We start from the raw sequence: 25,532 nt of genomic DNA, 5'->3' as shown, positions 1-25,532 counted from the left end.
GGGGGCCACGGGGTGGGGTGCCGAGAATCGCGGGGGGGGGGGGGTGTGTGTGCCGTGAATCGCGGGAGTGGGGGTTGCGGGGGGGGGGGTGAGGGGGGTGTGACGCGAATCGCCACAAGAAAAAATCAACACAGAAAGGTCAACACATGTAAATGTTGACATAAGTGTGGCACTTCATTGGTGTCCATGTCGACACATGAGAATGAATATGAAAACATTCAAAAAATGAAAAAAAAAACTTCAAAAACTCATGTCAACCTTTTTCATTGTCGACCATAGCCATGTCAGTGTTTTTCATGTGCAATTTAATTCTGGAGCTGCCGCGAATCGCGGGGGGTGCCGCGAATTGCGGGAGGGGGGGTCGCGGGGGTGGGTGCCGCGAATCGCGGGAGGGGGGGTTACGGGGCGGGGGTTGCGGCGAATCATGGGAGGGGGGGGTCGCGGGGGTGTGCCGTGAATCACGGGAGGGGGGGTCACGGGGTGGGGTGCCCGAGAATCGCGGGGGAGGTGTGTGTGTGTGTGCCGTGAATCGCGGGAGTGGGGGGGGGGGTGTGACGCAAATCGCCACAAGAAAAAATCAACACAGAAAGGTCAACACATGTAAATGTTGACATAAGTGTGCCACTTCATCGGTGTCCATGTTGACACATGACAATGAATATGAAAACATTAAAAAAATGAAATAAATCTTCAAAAACTCATGTCAACCTTTTTCATTGTCGACCATAGCCGTGCCAGTGTTTTGCATGTGCCATTTAATCCTGGGGCTGCCGCGAATCGCGGGGGGTGCCGCGATTTGCGGGAGGGGGGGGGGGTTGCAGGGGGTGGGTGCCGCGAATCGCGGGAGAGCGGGGTTCATGGGGGTTCCGGTGGGGGGTTGCCGCGAATTGCGGGAGGTGGGGGGTCACGGGGGGTGCCGCGAATCGCGGGAGGGGGGGTTGCGGGGGGGTGTGACGCGAATCGCCACAAGAAAAAATCAACACAGAAAGGTCAACACATGTAAATGTTGACATAAGTGTGCCACTTCATTGGTGTCCATGTCGACACATGACAATGAAAAAATTTAAAAAATTAAAAATAAATCTTCAAAAACTCATGTCAACCTTTTTCATTGTCGACCATAGCCATGTCAGTGTTTTACATGTGCAATTTAATTCTGGAGCTGCCGCGAATTCACTGGGGGGTGCCGCGAATTGCGGGAGGGGGGTCGCGGGGGTGGGTGCCGCGAATCGCGGGAGGGCGGGGTTCACAGGGGTTCCGGTGGGGGGTTGCCGCGAATTGCGGGAGGTGGGGGGTCACGGGGGGTGCCGCGAATCGCGGGAGGGGGGGTTGCGGGGGGGTGTGACGCGAATCGCCACAAGAAAAAATCAACACAGAAAGGTCAACACATGTAAATGTTGACATAAGTGTGCCACTTCATTGGTGTCCATGTCGACACATGACAATGAATATGAAAAAATTAAAAAATTAAAAATAAATCTTCAAAAACTCATGTCAACCTTTTTCATTGTCGACCATAGCCATGTCAGTGTTTTGCATGTGCCATTTAATCCTGGGGCTGCTGCGAATTGCGGGGGGGGGGGGGGGTGTGCCGCGAATCGCGGGAGGGAGGTCGCGGGGGGTGTTTTTTCCGCGAATCGGGGGGGTCACGGGGGAGGGTTTGCCGTGATTCGCGGGAGGGGGGGGTCGCGGGGTGGTGGTTATGCCGCGAATTGCGGGGGGTGCCGCGATTTGCGGAAGGGGGGGTTGCGGGGGGTGGGTGCCGCGAATCGCGGGAGAGCGGGGTTCATGGGGGTTCCGGTGGGGGGTTGCCGCAAATTGCGGGAGGGGGGGGGTCGCGGGGGGGTGCCGGGGTGCCGCGAATCGCCGGAGGGGGGGTTGCGGGGGGTGTGACGCGAATCGCCACAAGAAAAAAATCAACACAGAAAGGTCAACACATATAAATGTTGACATAAGTGTGGCACTTCATTGGTGTCCATGTCGACACATATTGAAAATATTCAAAAAATGAAAAAAAAAACTTCAAAAACTCATGTCAACCTTTTTCATTGTCGACCATAGCCATGTCAGTGTTTTCCATGTGCAATTTAATTCTGGAGCTGCCGCGAATTCACTGGGGGGTGCCGCGAATTGCGGGAGGGGGGGTCGCGGGGGTGGGTGCCGCGAATCGCGGGAGGGCGGGGTTCACAGGGGTTCCGGTGGGGGGTTGCCGCGAATTGCGGGAGGTGGGGGGTCACGGGGGGTGCCGCGAATCGCGGGAGGGGGGGTTGCGGGGGGGTGTGACGCGAATCGCCACAAGAAAAAATCAACACAGAAAGGTCAACACATGTAAATGTTGACATAAGTGTGCCACTTCATTGGTGTCCATGTCGACACATGACAATGAATATGAAAAAATTAAAAATAAATCTTCAAAAACTCATGTCAACCTTTTTCATTGTCGACCATAGCCATGTCAGTGTTTTGCATGTGCCATTTAATCCTGGGGCTGCTGCGAATTGCGGGGGGGGGGTGCCGCGAATCGCGGGAGGGGGGTCGCAGGGGGGGTGCCACCAATCGTGCAAGGGGGGGTCGCGGGGGGGTTCTTTTTGCCGCGAATCGCGGGAGGGAGGTCGCGGGGGGGTGTTTTTTACGCGAATCGGGGGGGGGGGGGGGGGGTGTGTGTCACGGGGGAGGGTTTGCCGCGATTCGCGGGAGGGGGGGGTCGCGGGGTGGTGGTTATGCCGCGAATTGCAGGAGGGGTCGTGGGGGGGGGGTCTTTTTGCAGCGAATCGCGGTAGGGGGGGTCGCGGGTGTTTTTGCCGCGAATCGCGGGAGGGGGGGGGCGCGCGGGGGGGGAGGTTTTGCCGCAAATCGCGGGAGGGGGGGCGCTCACCTGGTGGCTGTGGAGTAGCAGTGCTGGGCAACATGGGAAGGCAGTGGGTGTCTGGCACTGTCTGTGGGCTCACTGGGCTGGTTCTCTGTCACATACCTCCCAACATGACCCTCTCCAGGAGGGACACAATGCTCTGTTTCTAGACTTCCCCTTAATGTATGATTGCCATCACCTGTTTTAAACAGGTTAATTTCTCAGAAAGGTGTTCAGCACAGATGAAGGCAATCACACATTAAGAGGAAAGTCCAGGAACAGAGCGTTATAGACACAGACACCCACTTTGAGTGACAGATGTAGCCAAATATATAGGAGATAGAGGGATTTTGTACTTACCGTAAATCCTTTTCTCCGAGTCCACAGGTGTCACTGGAGTTACACTGGGGAATAGAAGGCGACCACAGGGAGCTTGGGCACTTTAAATAAAAGATTAGAGTGGCTAACTCCTCCCCTTCTACTTCCCCTCTCAGGCCAGTCGTAAAGGTTGTGCCCGGAAGGGAGCGGGAAGATAAAAACACACTTCCGAAGAGTAGGTTAACACCACATACATCATTCAATACAAGAAGTAAAGAAGAAACAGTGAGTAAAAAACAATGAAAATCCAAACATACAGAGTCAACAGACAACGTAATATTATAACTTAACAGTTGCAACCCTAACAGGGAAACTCCAAGGGAACGATCACTGCAGGAACATGCCCTAAGGCAACAGAAAGGAACAGCGCTGAGGCGGGCGTCCAGTGACACCTGTGGACTCGGAGAAAAGGATTTACGGTAAGTGCAAAATCCCGCTTTCTCCCTTATCCACCAGGTGTCACTGGAGTTACACTGGGGACGTCCCAGAGATTTCTACCCGGGTGGGTGAGCACTGAGATCCCCTTAATACCCTGCGGCCGAACACTGAAGCTGGAGCCGCAAAGGTATCAAACCTGTAGAACCTCACAAAGGTTCTACTGCCCAACCAGGTAGCAGCTCGGCAGAGTTGCTGGAGGGAGACTCCTCGAGCAGCCGCCCAAGAAGGACCCACCGATCTGGTTGAGTGTGCCATGATACAAGCAGGAGGAGTCCGAGAAGAGGTGACGTAGGCCTGACGGATGGTCAGCCGAATCCACCTGGAAAGAGTTTGCTTTGAAGGGTCGTAGGTGACAAAAAGAGAGTCAGACTTCCTAATGGAGGCTGTGCGAGATACATAGATTCACAAAGCCCGAACTACATCCAGAGATCTTGCTTCTGGCGAGTCCTCCGCAAAAGCTGGAACCACGATAGGCTGGTTCAAGTGGAAGGCAGACACCACCTTTGGAAGAAAGGACAGAGTAGTACGGAGCTCTGCTCTGTCAACATGGAGCTGAAGAAAAGGGGAGCGACAAGAAAGAGCCCCCAGTTCTAATACCCGCCTGGCAGATGCCAATGTCAGTAAAAGTACGACCGACCACGTGAGGTAACGAAGGTCCACCTCCTCCAAGGGCTCAAACACTGAGGTTTGCAAATACTGGAGGACCACATCCAGGTCCCAGGAAGCCGTAGGAGGACGTATGGGCGGTTGTAACCATAACACCCCCTGGAAAAAGGTCTGTACCTCTGGAAGAAAAAAGACAGTTGAGCGGCGCCCGTTGCAGCTCCAGAGATGGTGGTCTCTTCAGCCAGGGAGCCGGGCGCAAACCATAGCAGCAGCAGCCAGCTCCCTCCGCCAGGCTCCCATGTAGCAGGCAGATAAGAGCAGCAACTATCTGCCTGTCCATCTGCGCAGAAAAAAGTTTTCTTGTTTAAAAATAAATGTATTGCTCAGAGTGAGCAAAAGTGTGTCCGCTCCCTTGCGGGCACAACTAAGACTGGCCTGAGAGGGGAAGTAGAAGGGGAGGAGCCAGCCACTCTAATCTTTTATTTAAAGTGCCCAAGCTCCCTGTGGTCGCCTTCTATTCCCCAGTGTAACTCCAGTGACACCTGGTGGATGAAGAAAAAATATTGATTTGTGATCCTTTATTTATTCTGTGCCATCCTCTGTATAGTGTTAGTTACTGTTTACATAACGTCAGGGGCAAACGCAGGATTTTCAGAAGGGGGTTTCCAGAGAGGGGCGGAGCAAAGCACAGAGATGGACACTTATATATGCCGAGTCAGTTAAAGTATTATAGATAGACCAAATGTATATAAATAATATATATATATATATATTTATATTTAACAGCAGTGTAGACCCCTGGGCATAGCAATGTATTGGGGCCCCAACCGATCCTTCAGTGGTAGGGGTAGGGGGTGCTATGAGCGGAAGCTTTAATGTCCCGCAGGTGGTAGGGGGTATTATATCAACCGCTCAGCATGTAGGGCCTGGATCAGTAATTTCCACTAATTACCCCTTTACTGCACAGATGGTGGGAGATGGGGTGGGAGAAGGGGGCATTGGGCTGAATGAAGGGGCCCTGATACATAACTTCCAGGGTGGTAGAGGATATTTAATATGCAGAGGAGGGGTGTATAGTGGAGTGTGCTTATTATTCAGAATTTTCTGGTGGGAGGACAGCTTGCTTGACTGCAGATATTTCCAGTTCCTGTAACTAGATTTCTTAGCTGTTAATGGAATTAAAAACTAGAGAATCCCACCTACCAAACGGTACTGGGGACTAGGGGATGAGAGTTCAGGAGGCAGAGCAATCTGCCAACGAGTATATAATACTACATACCAGGTGTGTGGAGCTGGAGCAGTAAACAGCTGCTGGAAGGCTGATATCTCTGGTTCTGGGCACAGTAGAGACAAGCTACTATTGTCCCTCAAAGTCCCAGCTTTTGGAATATACCTGAATATCTGACTGGGAAGAGCAATTAACAGGCTAGGATGGGGACCACTCCTTTGAAGTCAGATATCTCCGGTTCCCCAGGGCCGATTTTTAAAATTCGTGTACCCATGGAAAGAGGGGACCCTCAGCTTTCAGACTAGCACCGTTAGATTCCTGGGGGGGGTTCTGGGTACTCAGAAACCCCCCCTGCGTGTGCTACTGAACGTTACTGACTTGTGCCATGTTTGACTTTTTATTCTTTCCCTTTGTGTGACTATTACATGTGAGAACCCCCCCCCCCCCTTTATGTATTAGTGTTCATTCTAGCACTCGCTAACTTTGAAGACCCATGCAGTTCCTCTTCCCTGCCTGGGGTGTCGCTGTCTGCAGTAGTGCTTCTAGCAATGTGGTCTGTATATCAGCACTGATAAGAAAACCAGACATGTGCTAGAAACACCACAGATCTCAGAAAAGACCCACCGCGCATCGGATCGGGATCGCATCAAAAGGACAGCGAAATGGCCCAAAACATGGCCATAGAATCGGTCGAGATTGTATCTAAATCGGCTAGTTTTGGGCCATGTCGTCCTGGTGTGTACCCCACATTAGTATGATCGGAGTAGATTTACTCATCTGAGAACATTAAACCGTCTGGATCACCGGGAGCTACGAGTCACCATGCTGCTGCTTATTTGTGTTAATATAGCGTACATGTAACTAGCATAACGGTGGCTGATGTAGTGACCTATATTTGATTACAACACTTTTTGTCATACTGTAATAATGTTGAGATGCACCTTCTTAAGTTTTGATACTTTCAATGTTTGTTTGCTGATGGCTGGGTTGCCGTGGTTACACAGCTAGCGTGCGCACGGCGAGTGGCTGGGAGCTGGCGTGCGGCGTTCCTTCGGCAACCCGCTTGTTTACACAGTGACGATTACATGTCACTGAATGATGACGTCACCGGGATCAGAATACCGGCCGCGGCGGGAGGCTTTTTCGCTGGCTGGTAAGCGTGTGGGGGGGACAAAAGGGGTTTCTGTCACACTTGTTTGTTAAGCCTGATGACGACACTACGGTGTTTAAACATTGCTGTTCCTGTTACACTGTATTGCTCACTAAAGAACCTTAAAGCATTGCTGGACTGCGATATATATATCAAATCCAATAGGTGGGAGGCACTCAAATAAACCAAGAAGCCACTGTGGTAAAAAATAGACTGTGTATTGCGCACCAAGCGCTTTCGGGAGTCACCCCGTCCTCAGGGCACAAATCACACAAGAGAAAAGCACAGATCACAGTCACTTACCCAACTAAATACCCCCAGTGGGTCCCTCCAGGCTCCCCCACCGTCGCGGGTTCACGCTTATCATCCGCACTTCCGGGTACGCGGCTCACCTAAGCCAGAAACTACGCTGGTGCGTTCCGGCTGGTTCTTCCTGCGTTCTACCTGTCCTGCTGGTCTGACCTCCTCAGCAGAACAGCAGCCCCTGCTGGCTGGCGGATGGGTTTGCCTGTAAAAACATAATACATGCAAAAAGATATATAAACATGAAAAAAAACAGATAAGAAAAACGTAAGCCCAGGGACAGTTATGGTGCTACCATGCAGGCTCACTGCATGCACTGGTGCGCCCACCAGTCCCCCTTCAGGCTCTCACAGGAAAAAATACATATACAACAGAAAAACGTACAACATACAACAGAATAATGCAAAGTGCATAATATACACACGGTTCTGAACGTACGTATATATTATGCACTTTGCATTATTCTGTTGTATGTTGTACGTTTTTATGTTGTGTATGTATTTTTTTCTGTCCCTGTGGGAAGGGTCCTGTATGTGGGTCTGGTATTACAGTCACAGGGCACAAGAGTCTGATGTACATATATATATTATATAACACTCAGGACACCAGAGTCTGATCCGCCTGCATCACAACCACGGAGCACCACAGTCTGCGCCACCTATATAACAGTAGTAGAATATAATGTAATAATAATACTAGATACAATTACCTGACGCTGCCGGACACAACACTGGGTCCTCCCTGCGGCCTCCTAAGAATGTGGAACGCACAATCCGGAAGTAGAGTGGACCGCATAACCCGGAAGAAGGTGGAACGCAGAGCCGTGAAGTACAGTGGGGCACAGAGCCCAGACGCGGATACTGGAAGCAGCGTGCAATGCTGAGCCCGGAAGCTCGTGGGGACGCTTACTCCGGCCGTATGGAGGAGCCCGTTACCCGGAAATGCGGCGTGTGTAACCTGCTGTAACTGTTGTGTCCGGGTGAGAGCAGGTGCCGGCTGACGGTGGTGGGAGAAGAGATGGGGTGGAGCGGGATACACAGTCAGTCAGTATTTATGTGACTCCCGTGGGCTGAGGGGGGGATCTAGTAGCTGTATATCCCGATACAGTGACTGGGGTACCGGTCCCACCCTCTGCCATAGGCTTGTTACCAGCAGTGTGTGGCCCCTATGGCACAGTATTATTCCTCTTATATATCAAGGCTTCTTATTCAAGCTCCAGCTTCTTATTCAGGACATTCAGTTTTACAAGGGTTAACGAGTCTCGTGCAACAGCTTTCATGCCTAAAATCAACAGAGAGGGGGTTACTTGCATATGGCCCACGTGTAGACCACTGGGGGCAAATCAGGTGAGAGATGGGGCAGTAACTTGTGAGCGCTGGGACCAGATTTGTGTGTTCTCAGTATAGGAGTAATCACTGCGCGCTCCCATAGTGATGGGATTATTGCAGCATAGAGAGGCCATAGGTAAGGCTGGGATGTGCACAGGAGACAGGGATGGACTGATATGTGAGGGTGCAGGATGGAGAGGACAGGTAGCACAGTAGGAAGTAGGCACTGATGTTAGTAGGGGGGTGATGTGGGAGGGCTGAGAGATGGAAGTGTGTTACTTTGTGGTGTCAGGGGCTTATCGGTAGCAGTGGTAAATGGCAGTGTATGTAAGGAAGTCAGGAGTACAAGATGGCCGCCAATGATGGTCTATCTTGCGTACACCTAAGGAGGCAGCAATTTACAGGATCCAAAACAGCATGGGTTTACTGGGGGAAGATCATGTCAAACAAATCTTGGTACTCTTTACCTAGAACGGCGCCAGCGATTGAAATCGCGGTCGTCATGGGTAAAAATCGCGGTAATCGCGGGTAAATCGGGATGGCCGCGATGACCGCGATTACCGCGATTTTCCCATAGGGAACAATGTTAAAAAGCCTGATTGACCGCGATTTTACACTTAAATGCCTCAATGGACCCGATTTGGGCATAGAAATCAATGTAAAATGGGCCACACAGCCCAAATAGGGCCAATTAACCGTTAAATGTCCCCCCCAATTTTTAACGCCACCCCACGATCCACGCCAACCCGAAGCGTGGCGAGCGGCGGCGGTACGCGTCCTCCGACCTTTTCATGCCCTACTATCCACTAGGGCGTGGTGTGAGAATATAATAGTGTGGCGAGCGCAGCGAGCCACCGAGCCCGAAGCGTGGCGAGCGCAGCCGGATACCTTCACAGGTAGACGCGTCCCCTCGTGGGCTTCACAGGTGTCCGCGTCTCCACGGACACCTGTGAAGCCCGCGAGGGGACGCGCATAACTGTGAAGGTATCCGCGTCCCCTCGCGGGGCTCGCTGCGCTCGCCACGCTTCGGGCTCGGTGGCTCGCTGCGCTCGCCACACTATTATATTCTCACACCACGCCCTAGTGGATAGTAGGGCATGAAAAGGTCGGAGGACGCGTACCGCCGCCCCTCGCCACGCTTCGGGTTGGCGTGGATCGTGGGGTGGCGTTAAAAATTGGGGGGGGCATTTAAGGGTTAATGGGCTCTGTGGCCCATTTAACATTGATTCCTATGGCCAAATCGGGTGGATTGAGCCATTTAACAGTAAAATCGGGTCCATCGCGCCTTTTAACATTGATTCCTATGGGAAATCGTGAGCATCGCGTCGCGGGCATCGCGGGTACATTTATGTGCGGCCGCGACGCGACCGACACGATTTCAAAGTTTAACATTGGTTTCAATGGGAAATCGCGGGCATCGCGTCGGTCGCGTCGCGGACGCACATAAATGTACCCGCGATCAGCACGACGGGCGCCGTTCTAGGTAAAGAGTACCCAAATCTTATTGACTTTTTTGACTGGGTGACTAAAGTAATAGATCAAGGTGGGGCTGTAGATGTAGCTTATCTAGACTTTAGTAAGGCTTTTGACACTGTCCCACATCGCAGACTGTTAAATAAACTTGAAAGCTTGGGATTGGATTCTAAGATAGTTGAATGGATAAGAGCGTGGTTGCAGGACAGAAAACAGAGTTGTAGTAAACGGAGTACAGTCAAAGGAGGGAAAGGTTACAAGTGGAGTACCCCAGGGATCTGTACTTGGACCAGTGCTTTTTAATATCTTTATTGGTGATATTGCAAATGGAATTGAGGGTAAAATGTGCCTTTTTGCAGATGACACAAAGGTATGCAACAGGGTAGACACACCAGGAGGGGTAAAACAAATGATTGATGATCTAGGTAGATTAGAGGAATGGTCAAGAGCATGGCAACTACAGTTTAATGCCAAAAAATGCAAAATCATGCACTTGGGTTGCAAAAATCCAAAGACTAAATATAGTATAAATGGCACTATAATGGAAACTACTGAGGAAGAGAGGGATCTAGTCAGGGGACTTAAAGGCAGGTAGGCAATGTAACAAAGCAATGAAGAAGGCACGTCAGATGCTTGGTTGCATAGGGAGAGGTATCAGCAGTAGAAATAAAAAAGTAATAATGCCACTGTATAGGTCATTGGTACGACCTCATCTAGAGTACTGTGTTCAGTTCTGGAGGCCATATCTCCAGAAGGATATAAATACATTAGAGACTGTACAAAGAAGGGCAACTAAAATGGTGCATGGCCTACATCACAAAACGTACCAGGAAAGACTAAAAGATCTTAATATGTATACTTTAGAGCAGAGAAGGGAAAGGGGGGACATGATAGAAACTTTCAAATATATCAAGGGTTTTAACAAGGTACAGGTGGGAGACATTCTTCACAGGAAGAGGAGCAGCAGAACCCGAGGACATGCACTGAAACTAGAGGGAGGAAGATTCAGGGGAAATTTGAGGAAGAATTACTTCACAGAAAGAGTAGTAGATAAGTGGAATAGCCTCCCATCAGAGGTGGTAGAGGCAAATACAGTAGTACAATTTAAACATGCTTGGGATAGGCATATTGATATCCTTACAAAAAAATAAGGATCAAATATGGTTTGAGGTAACATGTTTAAAAAAGGGGCAGACTAGATGGGCCAAGTGGTTCTTATCTGCCGTCAAATTCTATGTTTCTATGAGGCATTGTGCTGCTTTAATGGGCAGCCATGGCTTATTATACTAACACCAGTGAGTAGTGGGGAGAATAATGGGAACCACATGATGAGAGGCTGTTGCTGGGGTTTGGTGAAGCTGCGGCACTGATATATCACAAGAGCAGGATGTGCACAATCACCCGGGAAGCTTTGGCAGAGAGGTGGGAACGTTGTTGTGTAATCGCACAGAATTCTGCTGATATGAGGGTTCTTCAGCAGAGAGGTTCTAGTAATGGAGGAGACCTGGCAGGTGATAAGGTGCTGATCTGCAAGTGAGACAAGTCTGTTCTAGAGATCAGAAATAAGCCCTAGTCTAAAGAAACAGGCAGTGACCACCCCAATGTCTATTTCTCTTTCAATGGTCCTGGTGACACAGCTCAACACTGGGATGTAGGACGGTCCGAAGGAGCCAGGCACCTATCCTAAAGCTTTAGAGGGTAGGCTCCTCCCCTACTGCATCCCGGACTCTTCAGTTCGTGTTAGGTGCCCACTGGAGTGGGTGCTATTCTAAAGGGCTGCAGGAGCAGCCGAAGAATTAGAGTAGTTAGGGAATTTTATTGTTTTATTAACTTTCACCCTAGCTAGGTAGGCACAGTGTGAGGATTCTCATAGTGAATCCTCACACTGCTAGCGCAGCAGGAGCTGACAGAATCGCGTCCTGTCAGCTCACTGTGCACAGGGGAGACGCTGTCTGGCCTCCCTGTGCAGTGCTTACAGCTTCTATTAAGAAGCTGCCTGGGCTCCGGAGTACCCTGAAACCGGCTCCACGTTTAGGTGGGGATCATGGGGGACAGGCGCTCCGTGATGGCGGCGGCCATTTTATGCGGAGCTTACACGCTGAGCTCCTATATGAGAGGACAGCAGCGTTGTGACAGGCATGTTCCAAGTGGTCCCCAGTCGAGGGGGAGATACTGGAACTAGGAAATCCTACCTAGGGAGCAGCTGACTGGGGGTGGTTGGCGCCAAAAGTCACGGACCCCGCAGCAGCAGGGACTTTTGGTCTCTTCCCTCACTCTGTGTTTGGCGCCTTTCAGAACGCTTGCAGCGGAGCTGAGCTGGCTTACTGATCCTGGCAGAGTGATTTGGATTTCCTGGGCATCGTTTCCCCGCATCTGAAACCAACAGACAGCTAAGTGACTGGGTGCATTGACTCTGTATAAACGCTGGTACATTGTTTGCACTGTATATATATATATATATATATTTTCACTTGCATCATGTCTGAGCATCAGGCTGTGGTTTTGGGGGAGGGAGCCCTTATTGCACTGAGCGCGTGCAATGCATGCACACAGAAATTTGTCCCAGAGCAGATGGCCAAGGGGGGCTTATGTATTACTTGCGCTGCTGTGAGACCCATGGGGAGTGAACCCCATAGGGCAGAGCAGATTGAACCCGCGTGGGCCAGTGCCCTAGGCAGGTCTGTGAACGCTTTGGTGCAGCTTTTGGACAGGCAGAGTGATGTGTTGGTAGAATCACAGAGACCTATGCCATCATCTCAGCAGTCTTCTGGCTCGTTGCCTCTTACCCAGGCAGATCCTGCTCTTATTCAGGTGATGCAGGATACTGCTAAGGGGATCAACAGGTTTAGTGAAATACTAGACAAAATGGATGTTGATGTTGCAGGGACCCCTAAAAGGTCTTATGCTATGCCTACTTTGGCAGATGAGGAGGAGGGAGCGTATACTGACATCCCCTGGGATCAGGGTGATGATTTTGAAGAGACCTCTTCTGCTGGTATAGAGGATCTTATTGTAGCTGTGAAACAGGCTTTAAAACTGTCTGTGGAGGATAAGACTCCTGTTAAAGGTGTTTTTAAGCGACAGCGGAAGGAGGCTGTTACTTTTCCTTCAGATGAGGGGTTACAGGAATTGTTGGAAGGGGCTTGGAAAACTCCTGATAAGAGGCTACAGATGCCTAAGAGATTCCTTAGTCTGTACCCCATGCCAGAGTCTCATGCGGAGCTCTGGGAAAAGGTCCCAGTTGTGGATGCTTCAGTGGCACGTTTGTCCAAAGCTACTGTATTGCCAGTACAGGGCGGTGCAGCTTTTAAAGATTCTGTGGATAAAAAGCTGGAGGGTAACCTCAAGGCTATGTTTGAAGGGGTGGGATTCACCCTACGCCCCCTTATTGCTTCAGCCTGGGTCTCTAAGGCCATGATTGAGTGGGCTGGTGAATTATGCACCATGCTGCAGGCTGACCCTGGTGCATTGCTGCTGGCAGAGAAAATTAAGGCAGCTGCAGAGTATGTGGTGGAAGCAGAGGAGGAAGCTCTTAAAATGGCGACCAGAGTGTCCACAGTCTCTATTAATGCCAGGAGAGTGCTCTGGCTTAAGGCCTGGGAAGCGGACAATGAGTCCAAAAAGGCCCTAGAAACTTTAGCTTTCAAGGGGAAGTTACTATTTGGAACTGAACTAGAGGAAATTATTAAACAGGCCACGGGCGGCAAAAGTACATTTCTGCCGGCCCCCTCGGCTAAGCAGACATCCAGATTTTCTGCTTTTAGGCCGTCCTTTCGGCCCTCCCCTAGAGGTGGTGCGTCCTTTCAAGGACAGTCTTTCAGGGGAAAGTTTCAGTCCTCTAGGGGCAAGACACAAAAATCCAAGTTTGGTTCCTTTAACAAGAAGCCTGCCTCCAAAGGAGAGGACAAACCCTCCGCATGACTGTCAGGGGTTTTGCCCGACAGTGATAAAGGTGGGGGGGCGTCTCACACACTTCAGGGACGCATGGGCTTCTCTAGACCAGGATTCCTGGGTGTTAGATATTATAACCCAGGGCTACAAAATCCCTTTCAGAGGTCCACCTCCGAAAAGGTTCATCCCCACATCCTTACCAAAGGAAGCGCTGCTGCGTACAGCTCTTGTGAGAGCAGCTCACTCACTTTTGGAGAAAGGGGTGGTTACCCCGGTTCCCAGGACAGAGTGGAAGAAAGGCTTTTACTCCACTCTGTTTCTGGTGCCCAAACCAGACGGATCCTTCAGACCAATACTAAATTTGAAGACCCTAAATGTTCACTTATGGGTAGACCATTTCAAAATGGAGTCCCTACGGTCAGTACTCTTGAGTCTGGACCAGGGAGAATTTTTGGCGTCCATGGATGTCCAGGACGCATATCTGCACGTCCCTATACACCCGGAGCATCAGACCTTGTTGAGGTTTGCTATAGGAGACCTGCATTTACAATTCCGGGCGTTACCCTTTGGGCTAGCAACCGCGCCAAGGGTATTCACAAAGATAATGTCAGTGATGGCGGCGGTGCTGAGGCTCAGGGGAATCACAGTAATACCCTATTTGAACGATCTCCTGTTCAAAGCAGAGTCAGCAGCCATGCTTCAGAGTCACTTGGCAGAGGCCATCAGTTTTTTGCAGGCTCACGGCTGGATTTTAAATTTACAAAAATCTCAGTTGGTACCATCACAGAGGCTCCAATTCTTGGGAGTCATACTGGATACCCATCTCCATCGGGTATTTCTCCCGGAGGCAAAGGCCAGGGATCTGTTCACCTTAGTCCAGGAGATTCTCAGAGCTCGGAGCATTTCAGTATGGAGGTGCCTCAAGCTCCTGGGGAAAATGGTGGCGTCATTCGAGACGCTTCAATTTGCCAGGTTCCACTCTCGGGTGTTCCAATGGAACATTTTGTCAGCCTGGTCAGGAAACACTCTGACCATAAAGTCGGAGATGATAGTGCTGTCTTCGGACACTCGAGACTCCTTGAAACAGAAGTAGATTCCCTTCAGTGGGGTCGTCATTACAGACCTGGGACTGGTTGGTAGTAACTACCGACGCCAGCCTCAGGGGCTGGGGTGCAGTAGTCCTGGATCTCAGGCTGCAGGGCCTGTGGACGGCGGAGGAATCAGTGTTGCCAAACAACATCTTGGAGCTGAGAGCTGTCTGGAAAGTGATTTCCTTGGCGGGAGACAGGTTACTGAACCTCCCTTTGAGGATTCAGACCGACAATGCCACAGCTGTGGCGTATCTGAATCACCAGGGAGGTACACGCAGCAAATTAGCCATGTGGGAGGTGTCCAGAATCTTCCTATGGGCGGAACAGAATGTTCCAGCTGTATCGGCTATATTCATTCCAGGAGTAGAGAATATAGAAGCCGACTTCCTGAGCAGGGAGGAGCTCAAGGAAGGGGAATGGAGCTTACACCCTCAGGTGTTTCACCAGATCACTTTGATGTGGGGAACTCCGGATGTGGACCTGATGGCATCCAGGTTCAACCATCAGGTGCCCAGGTTCTATGCCAGAACGAGGGATCCACTAGCGGAGGCAGTGGATGCCATGACTATTCACTGGCAGGGAGATTTCCTCTATGCATTTCCACCAGTACCAATGTTAGCGAGACTTTTGAAGAAAATACAGGGGCAGAAGGTTCCGGTGATCTTAGTGGCCCCAGATTGGCCAAGGAGGTCTTGGTACTCGAGGCTTCAGAGGTTGTCTGTGGACTCATGGCGTCTACCTCTGAGGCCAGACCTTCTAAGACAGGGCCCATTCAATCACCTGGATTCCGATCGATTGATTTTGACGGCCTGGCTATTGAAACCGCCATTTTGAAAAGGAAAGGGTTTTCTGAGGCAGTAGTACAGACTATGATAAAAGCCAGAAAAGCTGTATCTTCGGCAAATTATTATAGAGTCTGGAAGACTTACATTCGATGGTGTGAGAGAAGAAAGGCTCACACATCTCATTTTAAGCTATCAAGAATGATGGAATTCTTACAGGATGGTTTTTCATCGGGCCTAAGCCTTCAGTCATTGAAGGTGCAGATTTCGGCCTTGTCCATCTATTTCCAGAAAAGGATAGCTATTTTACCAGAAATTCAGACTTTTTTACAGGGGGTATCTAGGTTGAAACCTCCATACAAACAACCAGTGGCGCCTTGGGATTTGTCACTGGTCTTGGAATGCCTTCAGAAGGCACCCTTTGAACCTTTGAGGACCTTAAGTTTCTCACATGGAAGCTGGTGTTCTTGTTGGCAGTGGCATCAGCTAAGAGGGTGTCAGAGTTAGGAGCTTTGTCATGCAAATCTCCTTTCTTAATTTTTCATGACGACAGGGCAGTTCTTCGGACAGTGCCTCAGTTTTTGCCGAAGGTAGTCTCTGCCTTCCATCTAAATCAGGAGATAATTCTACCTGTGTTTCAACCCCCAGAGGGTTCTAAGAAAAGGGATAAGTTGAGGAATTTGGATGTTGTGCGTGCTTTACGCATTTATGTGGACAGAGTTAAGGGGGTCAGAATGACTGACACCTTGTTGGTGTTGTATGACATACACAAAATTGGTTGGCCTGCATCTAAGCAGACTATTGCTAGGTGGTTGCGATCTGTGATAGCTTTTGCATACACCAAAGTGGGAAGGCCTGTACCGGCCAGAATAAATGCGCATACCACCAGGACAGTTGCCACCTCTTGGGCGGTTTGACATGGGGCCACAGCTGAGCAGGTTTGCAGGGCTGCCACTTGGTCATCTGTTCATACCTTTGCCAAATTCTATAGATTCCACGAGTTCGCGTCGGACGACGCATCATTTGGGCGAGAAGTGCTGAGAGCTGCAGACCTGAGCGTACCCACCCAAAGGACCGGCTCTGGAACGTCCCAGTGTTGAGCTGTGTCACCAGGACCATTGAAAGAGAAAAAGGGATTTTTGTAAGAACTTACTGTTCGAATCCCTTTCTCTGATATGGTCCTGGTGACACAGCGATCCCTCCCTTACGCTCAGTAAGTATGCCAGAAGTTTCATGATGTTCATGTTAAAATGGTTAAAAGTTAACAGTTACTGTTATAAAATGTGCATATAATATGTGCAGGCGTTTGTACTGAGTTAATGTATTCCAGTGGCTTTGAATGATTGAACTGAAGAGTCCGGGATGCAGTAGGGGAGGAGCCTACCCTCTAAAGCTTTAGGATAGGTGCCTGGCTCCTTCGGACCCTCCTACATCCCAGTGTTGAGCTGTGTCACCAGGACCATATCAGAGAAAGGGATTCGAACGGTAAGTTCTTACAAAAATCCCTTTAATAGTCAGTCCATAGGGACTGTCCAAGAGCGGAAGTTAGTGTGAGCCATGTTTCTGCTATAGCCAGAGGGGTGAGGTTGTTTAAGAGAAAGAAAACCTAGACGGAGGCTGGTTTGTTACAGGGTCTGCATTCCACACTGCACAATTAAAGGGTTTGTAAATTTCTAGGAGAAGGTCGATGTGATTTATATTTGAGAAAAAACACCAAGGAATAGAAGCCGAAGGTGAGAGATTACATTTTAGAAAAAGTAATATTAAGATGTGTGTGATTTTATTTATTGTTTTATTAGGGGGAAGATCTGTGTGATATTACGGTAGAGAATATAGAGGGAGAAGAAGAGATGGATCAGCAGTGTAAGGAGGAGGAAATCCCTATAGACACCAGCACAGGTGAGTAATAATCACTTACACATATATATATATATATATATATATATATATATATATATATATTCGGGTCTGCACAACCTAGAGATGTCTGTTTACATTACCATATCCCTTGTGTTCCTGCTGCTCCTATAGGCACATTTCTTGTTATTGGCACATCTAAATCATTGTGTAAAATTGGCTTCTATGTGTTCATTGTCCTAATTAACTAGCTACTAGTATGTAGTATAATTATTCCCGTAGGCCAAGGCTTTTTTTTTTTTTTGCGTTTGAACTTTGGGATCTCTGGAAAGAGTTGATTGGAAACCATTCAGGATCAGTGGTCTCAGCAAGATATATGGAAAGAGATACATAGAAATGTTGGTAATGTCACCTTGTAGACTACGGGATTCATGACCATTTTACTGGAGATAATCTGATATGTACACATGTAGCGCATATTTAGACACTCTGTGTCTCCTACAGATGGGCCCAGCAACAGAGATACCCCAGAGAGATGTCCCCGTCCTCTGTATTCCCAGGATAATAACATATATACCATGTCCTCAGTCACTGCGTGTCTCCTACAGATGGGCCCAGTAACAGAGATACCCCAGAGAGATGTCCCCGTCCTCTGTATTCCCAGGATAATCACATATATACCATGTCCTCAGTCACTGCGTGTCTCCTACAGATGGGCCCAGCAACAGAGATACCCCAGAGAGATGTCCCCGTCCTCTGTATTCCCAGGATAATAACATATATACCATGTCCTCAGTCACTGTGTGTCTCCTACAGATGGGCCCAGTAACAGAGATACCCCAGAGAGATGTCCCCGTCCTCTGTATTTCCAGGATAATCACATATATACCATGTCCTCAGTCACTGTGTGTCTCCTACAGATGGGCCCAGCAACAGAGATACCCCAGAGAGATGTCCCCGTCCTCTGTATTCCCAGGATAATCACATATATACAATGTCCTCAGTCACTGTGTGTCTCCTACAGATGGGCCCAGTAACAGAGATACCCCAGAGAGATGTCCCCGTCCTCTGTATTCCCAGGATAATAACATATATACCATGTCCTCAGTCACTGTGTGTCTCCTACAGATGGGCCCAGTAACAGAGATACCCCAGAGAGATGTCCCCGTCCTCTGTATTCCCAGGATAATCACATATATACCATGTCCTCAGTCACTGTGTGTCTCCTATAGATGGGCCCAGTAACAGAGATACCCCAGAGAGATGTCCCTGTCCTCTGTATTCCCAGGATAATCACATATATACCATGTCCTCAGTCACTGCGTGTCTCCTACAGATGGGCTCAGTAACAGGGATACCCCAGAGAGATGTCCCCGTCCTCTGTATTCCCAGGATAATCACATATATACAATGTCCTCAGTCACTGTGTGTCTCCTACAGATGGGCTCAGTAACAGACATCCCCCAGATAGTTGTCTCCGTCCTCTGTATTCCCAGGATAATCACATATATACCATGTCCTCAGTCACTGCATGTCTCCTACAGATGGGGCCAGTAACAGATACCCCAGAGAGATGTCCCCGTCCTCTGTATTCCCAGGATAATCACATATATACAATGTCCTCAGTCACTGCGTGTCTCCTACAGATGGGCCCAGTAACAGAGATACCCCAGAGAGATGTCCCCGTCCTCTGTATTCCCAGGATAATCACATATATACCATGTCCTCAGTCACTGTGTGTCTCCTACAGATGGGCCCAGTAACAGAGATACCCCAGAGAGATGTCCCCGTCCTCTGTATTCCCAGGATAATCACATATATACCGTGTCCTCAGTCACTGCGTGTCTCCTACACATGGGCCCAGTAACAGAGATACCCCAGAGAGATGTCCCCGTCCTCTGTATTCCCAGGATAATCACATATATACCATGTCCTCAGTCACTGTGTGTCTCCTACAGATGGGCTCAGTAACAGACATCCCCCAGATAGTTGTCTCCGTCCTCTGTATTCCCAGGATAATCACATATATACCATGTCCTCAGTCACTGCATGTCTCCTACAGATGGGGCCAGTAACAGATACCCCAGAGAGATGTCCCCGTCCTCTGTATTCCCAGGATAATCACATATATACAATGTCCTCAGTCACTGCGTGTCTCCTACAGATGGGCCCAGTAACAGAGATACCCCAGAGAGATGTCCCCGTCCTCTGTATTCCCAGGATAATCACATATATACCATGTCCTCAGTCACTGTGTGTCTCCTACAGATGGGCCCAGTAACAGAGATACCCCAGAGAGATGTCCCCGTCCTCTGTATTCCCAGGATAATCACATATATACCGTGTCCTCAGTCACTGCGTGTCTCCTACACATGGGCCCAGTAACAGAGATACCCCAGAGAGATGTCCCCGTCCTCTGTATTCCCAGGATAATCACATATATACCATGTCCTCAGTCACTGCGTGTCTCCTACAGATGGGCCCATTAACAGAGATACCCCAGAGAGATGTCCCCATCCTCTGTATTCCCAGCACTGTACAGAGGAGACTCCCAGGACCCCACAGGAGGATCAGGTAAGTGGTATATACCATAGTGAGTTCTCACTACATTATCTGTAGAGAAGCTGTGTGTGTCTCATACACTAATATATTACTGTTCTTATTTAGGGTGGAGGCCTGACTGATATTAAGATAGAAGATACAGAGGGAGAAGAGACGATTGTGACTGAAATTAAGGCAGAAGATACAGAAGGAGAAGAGACGGATGTGACTGCAGTTAAGGTAGAAGATGCAGAAGGAGAAGAAGAGATGGATGTGTGGGGTGACCAGCAGTGTAAGGAAGAGGAAATCCCTACAGATATCAGCACAGGTGAGGAATAATCACTGATTAGAGAGTCACAGACCCTCCTCTGTCAGTACAGACTAATGAGGGGAATGTATCTGCCCAGTGGGGGAGTGAGCCATCAGCCCCTGTTATTGTCCTTCTCTTCCGCACATTAGTTCATTGTCTGCTACCAGCCCAGAGATCTGCGTTACACAATAGCTCCCTCCAATCTCTGTCCTCTTACCATAATCATCATTGTCTATGTATAGGGTGCCACAGATTCTGTGCTGCTGGGCGGTCATCATACAGATATAATATCCCTGGTTACAGTATGTATAGGGAGCCACAGATTCTGTGCTGCCGGGCAGTCATCATACAGGTATAATATCCCTGGTTACAGTATGTATAGGGGGCCACAGATTCTGTGCTGCTGGGCGGTCATCATACAGATATAATATCCCTGGTTACAGTATGTATAGGGGGCCACAGATTCTGTGCTGCTGGGCGGTCATCCTATAGATATAATATCCCTGGTTACAGTATGTATAGGGTGCCACAGATTCTGTGCTGCTGGGAGGTCATCATACAGATATAATATCCCTGGTTACAGTATGTATAGGGGGCCACAGATTCTGTGCTGCTGGGCGGTCATCCTACAGATATAATATCCCTGGTTACAGTATGTATAGGGGGCCACAGATTCTGTGCTGCTGGGCGGTCATCATACAGATATAATATCCCTGGTTACAGTATGTATAGGGTGCCGCAGATTCTGTGCTGCTGGGCGGTCATCATACAGATATAATATCCCTGGTTACAGTATGTATAGGGTGCCACAGATTCTGTGCTGCTGGGCGGTCATCAAACAGGTATAATATCCCTGGTTACAGTATGTATAGGGTGCCACAGATTCTGTGCTGCTGGGCGGTCATCATACAGGTATAATATCCCTGGTTACAGTATGTATAGGGTGCCACAGATTCTGTGCTGCTGTGCAGTCATCATACAGATATAATATCCCTGGTTACAGTATGTATAGGGGCCACAGATTCTGTGCTTCTGGGCGGTCATCATACAGATATAATATCCCTGGTTACAGTATGTATATGGTGCCACAGATTCTGTGCTGCTGTGCAGTCATCATACAGATATAATATCCCTGGTTACAGTATGTATAGGGGGCCACAGATTCTGTGCTTCTGGGCGGTCATCATACAGATATAATATCCCTGGTTACAGTATGTATAGGGTGCCACAGATTCTGTGCTGCCGGGCGGTCATCATACAGATATAATATCCCTGGTTACAGTATGTATATGGTGCCACAGATTCTGTGCTGCTGGGCGGTCATCATACAGATATAATATCCCTGGTTACAGTATGTATAGGGTGCCACAGATTCTGTGCTGCTGGGCGGTCATCATACAGATATAATATCCCTGGTTACAGTATGTATAGGGTGCCACAGATTCTGTGCTGCTGGGCGGTCATCATAGAGATATAATATCCCTGGTTACAGTATGTATAGGGTGCCACAGATCCTGTGCTGCTGGGCGGTCATCATACAGATATAATATCCCTGGTTACAGTATGTATAGGGTGCCACAGATCCTGTGCTGCTGGGCAGTCATCATACAGATATAATATCCCTGGTTACAGTATGTATAGGGTGCCACAGATTCTGTGCTGCCGGGCGGTCATCATACAGATATAATATCCCCGGTTACAGTATGTATAGGTGGACACAGATTCTGTGCTGCTGGGCAGTCATCATATAGATATAATATCCCCGGTGACAGTATGTATAGGGTGCCACAGATTCTGTGCCGCTGGGCGGTCATCATACAGATATAATATCCCTGGTTACAGTATGTAAAGGTGGACACAGATCCTGTGCTGCTGGGCGGGCATCATACAGATATAATATCCCTGGTTACAGTATGTATAGGGTGCCACAGATTCTGTGCTCCTGGGCGGTCATCATACAGTTATAATATCCCTGGTTACAGTATGTATAGGGTGCCACAGATTCTGTGCTCCTGGGCGGTCATCATACAGATATAATATCCCCGGTTACAGTATGTATAGGGTACCACAGATTCTGTGCTGCTGGGCGGTCATCATACAGATATAATATCCCTAGTTACAGTATGTATAGGGTGCCACAGATTCTGTGCCGCTGGGCGGTCATCATACAGATATAATATCCATGGTTACAGTATGTATAGGGTGCCACAGATTCTGTGCTGCTGGGCGGTCATCATACAAATATAATATCCCCGGTTACAGTATGTATAAATATAACCATAATTTGGTAGATCCGTGAATACAGATTTGCAGTGTAACAATGAAACAGACAAGAGAGAGGCTTCCAGTCCTGTAATGCTGGCTGGGCAACAGGGTTGGCTACTATGTAGGCTAATGGGCTACCAGGGACTCGCATAATGGCCCTCATTCAGATCTGATCGCAGTACAAATATGTTCTCAAAATGCCCGGCTGCCAATACCTCAGTGTCTCCCAATGCACTAATATAATCAGGGTTACCTCATCTACATAAATCCCATTATTTGCTGCATGATATTTAGAACTGTAGGAAAGTATTTATAACGGAATAACTTGTTCTCACTAATAGTATGAAATGGGTGAGGGGAAAGGGGAAGAGCGATATCTCTATATCTGTATGTTATTTCCAGCAAATGGACACAGAAGCAGGAATACCTCGGAGGGACGTCTTATTCTGTCTCCAGATTATAAAACAGAAGATAACATCACACAGGATTCTCCAGAAGACGCCTCCATTACCCTAAATATACAGCCAGTGCCTCACAGTGCAGATACATCACCTGATACCTCTAATCCTGAGGACTGTTATCCTGGTAACTCAGATACTGCTACACATAGAACAGCTCATACAGGTGCTGACCTATTTACCTGTTCTGAATGTGATAAATGTTTTATAAATCAGTCGGTTTTTATTAGACATCAGAGAACTCACTCGGTTACAAAGCCATTTCCATGTTTTGAGTGTGGGAAATGTTTTACCTATAAATCAGATCTTGTTAACCATATCAGAATTCACACAGGTGAGAAACCATTTCCATGTTCCTGGTGTGGGAAATGTTTTACTAACCAATCAGCTCTTGCTTCACATAAGAGAACTCACACAGGTGAGAAGCCATTTCTATGTTCTCAGTGTGGGAAATGTTTTACTCAGAAATCACATCTTGTTACACATGAGATTACTCACACAGGAGAGAAGCAGTTTCCATGTACAGAATGTGGAAAATATTTTACCCAGAGATCAGATCTTATTAATCATCAGAGAATTCACACAGGTGAGAAACCATTTCCTTGTACAGAATGTGGGAAATCTTTTACCGAGAAATCAAGTCTCGTTAAACATTTGAGAAATCACACAGGTGAGAAGTTGTTTCCATGTTCTGAGTGTGGGAAATGTTTTATTCAGAAATCAGATCTTGTTATGCATGAAAGAACTCACACAGGTGAGAAGCCGTTTCCATGTTCTGAGTGTGGGAAATGTTTTACCCACAAATCGAATCTCATTAAACATGTGAGAATTCACACAGGTGAGAAACCATTTCCATGTTCTGGGTGTGGGAAATGCTTTACTAACCAATCAGCTCTTGCTTCACATAAGAGAACTCACACTGCCGAGAAGCCGTTTCCATGTTCTGAGTGTGGGAAATGTTTTACTCAAAAATCAAATCTTGCTATACATGAGAAAACTCACACAGGTGAGAAGCCGTATCCATGTTCTGAGTGTGGGAAATGCTTTACCCGCAAATCAAATCTCATTAGACATGTGAGAATTCACACAGGTGAGCAACCATTTCCATGTACTTGGGGCCCAATTCAGACCTAATTGATTTGCTGTGAGTTGTCTGAGCCCAGTGATCAGGTAAGTGCCGCCCTGCACAAGTAAGAGCTTGCCTATGTGCACGGCTGCAAATGTGATCGCAGCTGTATAAAGAGAAAATGAGCTAGACCATGGAATTAATCCCCCATGTGCCGCGCCGCATAATGAGACTTTGTCGGCAGTGCGATGGCTGTGGGGAGATCGGGACCACTGATGATCAATGGTCAGCATCCCTCCCTCCCAACGGCTGGGAGCCACCAGCGTTTTCCCAGATGCCCGGCGCCTGTCAATCAACTTACGTACGGCCATTGTCATTTGTGGACCTCTCCTACAGACCATGATACAGAGCAGAGATAGGGGTAGAACCATGTGTATGCAGTCTTCTAGGTATGAGCTGTTATATTGCCTATTCCTTATTATTACTCTGTAATATACATGTTGTACTAGAACCGTCCTTTTTAGCATCTGCTTTAATCTGTTTTGCACAAGAGATTGTACTTAATGAGAACCTATAATATAACCATCTTTATACAACAATGAGTGTGGCCCCTAACAATTACATTGTTTCTCTTTTATACTCTGGGCCCTATTGTATGATGTGTCAAGGTGCCCATACACTGAGGCGATTTGGGCCGATTGCGACCAATCGGCCTGTTAAATCGGACTAATACGCCTCTCCCTGACATGCAGTTGGGTCTGATGCGCGGTCCCATGCATATATATATATATATATATACAGCACTTTGGGAGCTGGTACCAGGTTATAACTCTTGGTCCCCTTAGTCCCAGCAATCTGATATAGGAATGAGTGTGATACTGCTCTGTATGTACGGTACTTGTGAATTATCCGGGCGCCCGATCGGGTCCGAAAAATCGCATCGTGTGTTAACCAAATGACATGCGATGCGACGAGAGAAGGACCCGGTTTTAGCAGTGGACCCGATTTTAACATTGGAATCAGTGTAAAATGGTCCCTGAGACCCAATTTTACATTTATTTCAATGTAAAAATGCCCAAAACCCCCAAAAAAGTGAAATCCCACCCCCATTGTTAACGCCACCTCACTAATGACGCCAACCCGAAGCGTGGCGAGCGGCGGCGGTACGCGTCCTCCGACCTTTTCATACCCCCACTGTCCACGTCGGCGTGGAGTCGAGAATATAAAGTGTGGCGAGCGCAGCGAGCCACCGAGCCCGAAGCGTGGCGAGCGCACGCCGACACCTTCACAGCTATCCGCGTCCCCTCACGGGCTTCACAGGTGTTCGCGTCCCCTCGCGGGGCTCGCCACGCTTCGGGTTTGCGTTGATAGTGGCCTGGTTGTGAACATCCAATATCATTCATCAATATCATTCATATCTGACACATTAAGGACAACAGAATTTAAGGAATAACTGTAATTATCATATATCAGCAATAAATTAGAACAACAAGAACACATAGCATACAATCATTAATAG

General features: G+C 48.5%; 2 protein-coding genes across 3 annotated transcripts in view; one reads left to right on the top strand and one right to left on the bottom strand.

Annotated features, from left to right (window-relative positions):
* Positions 1-25,532, bottom strand: part of LOC146009552 (uncharacterized) — a 485,071-nt gene that overhangs the window by 117,772 nt on the left and 341,767 nt on the right. The gene's annotated exons all lie outside the window — the stretch shown is intronic.
* LOC146010180 (uncharacterized) lies at positions 7,679-25,170 on the top strand. 2 transcript variants are annotated; one of them, XM_083151167.1, is made up of 5 exons: positions 7,679-7,930; positions 17,316-17,415; positions 19,850-19,947; positions 20,041-20,242; positions 22,892-25,170. In XM_083151167.1, the coding sequence occupies exons 2-5, from the start codon at positions 17,367-17,369 to the stop codon at positions 24,079-24,081; spliced, it is 1,539 nt and encodes a 512-aa protein (XP_083007293.1). In that variant the 5' UTR covers positions 7,679-7,930; positions 17,316-17,366; the 3' UTR covers positions 24,082-25,170. The 2 variants fall into 2 exon arrangements, with proteins under 2 accessions (XP_083007293.1, XP_083007292.1); XM_083151166.1 differs by having other exon boundaries at positions 7,813-7,899.

Source organism: Crinia signifera, chromosome 6, assembly GCF_055691185.1.
Source record: "Crinia signifera chromosome 6, ASM5569118v1, whole genome shotgun sequence".
In the NCBI taxonomy this organism is placed as follows: Eukaryota; Metazoa; Chordata; class Amphibia; order Anura; family Myobatrachidae; genus Crinia; species Crinia signifera.
Note: the sequence above shows the minus strand (reverse complement) of the source record. Positions and strands in the feature narration are given on the sequence as shown.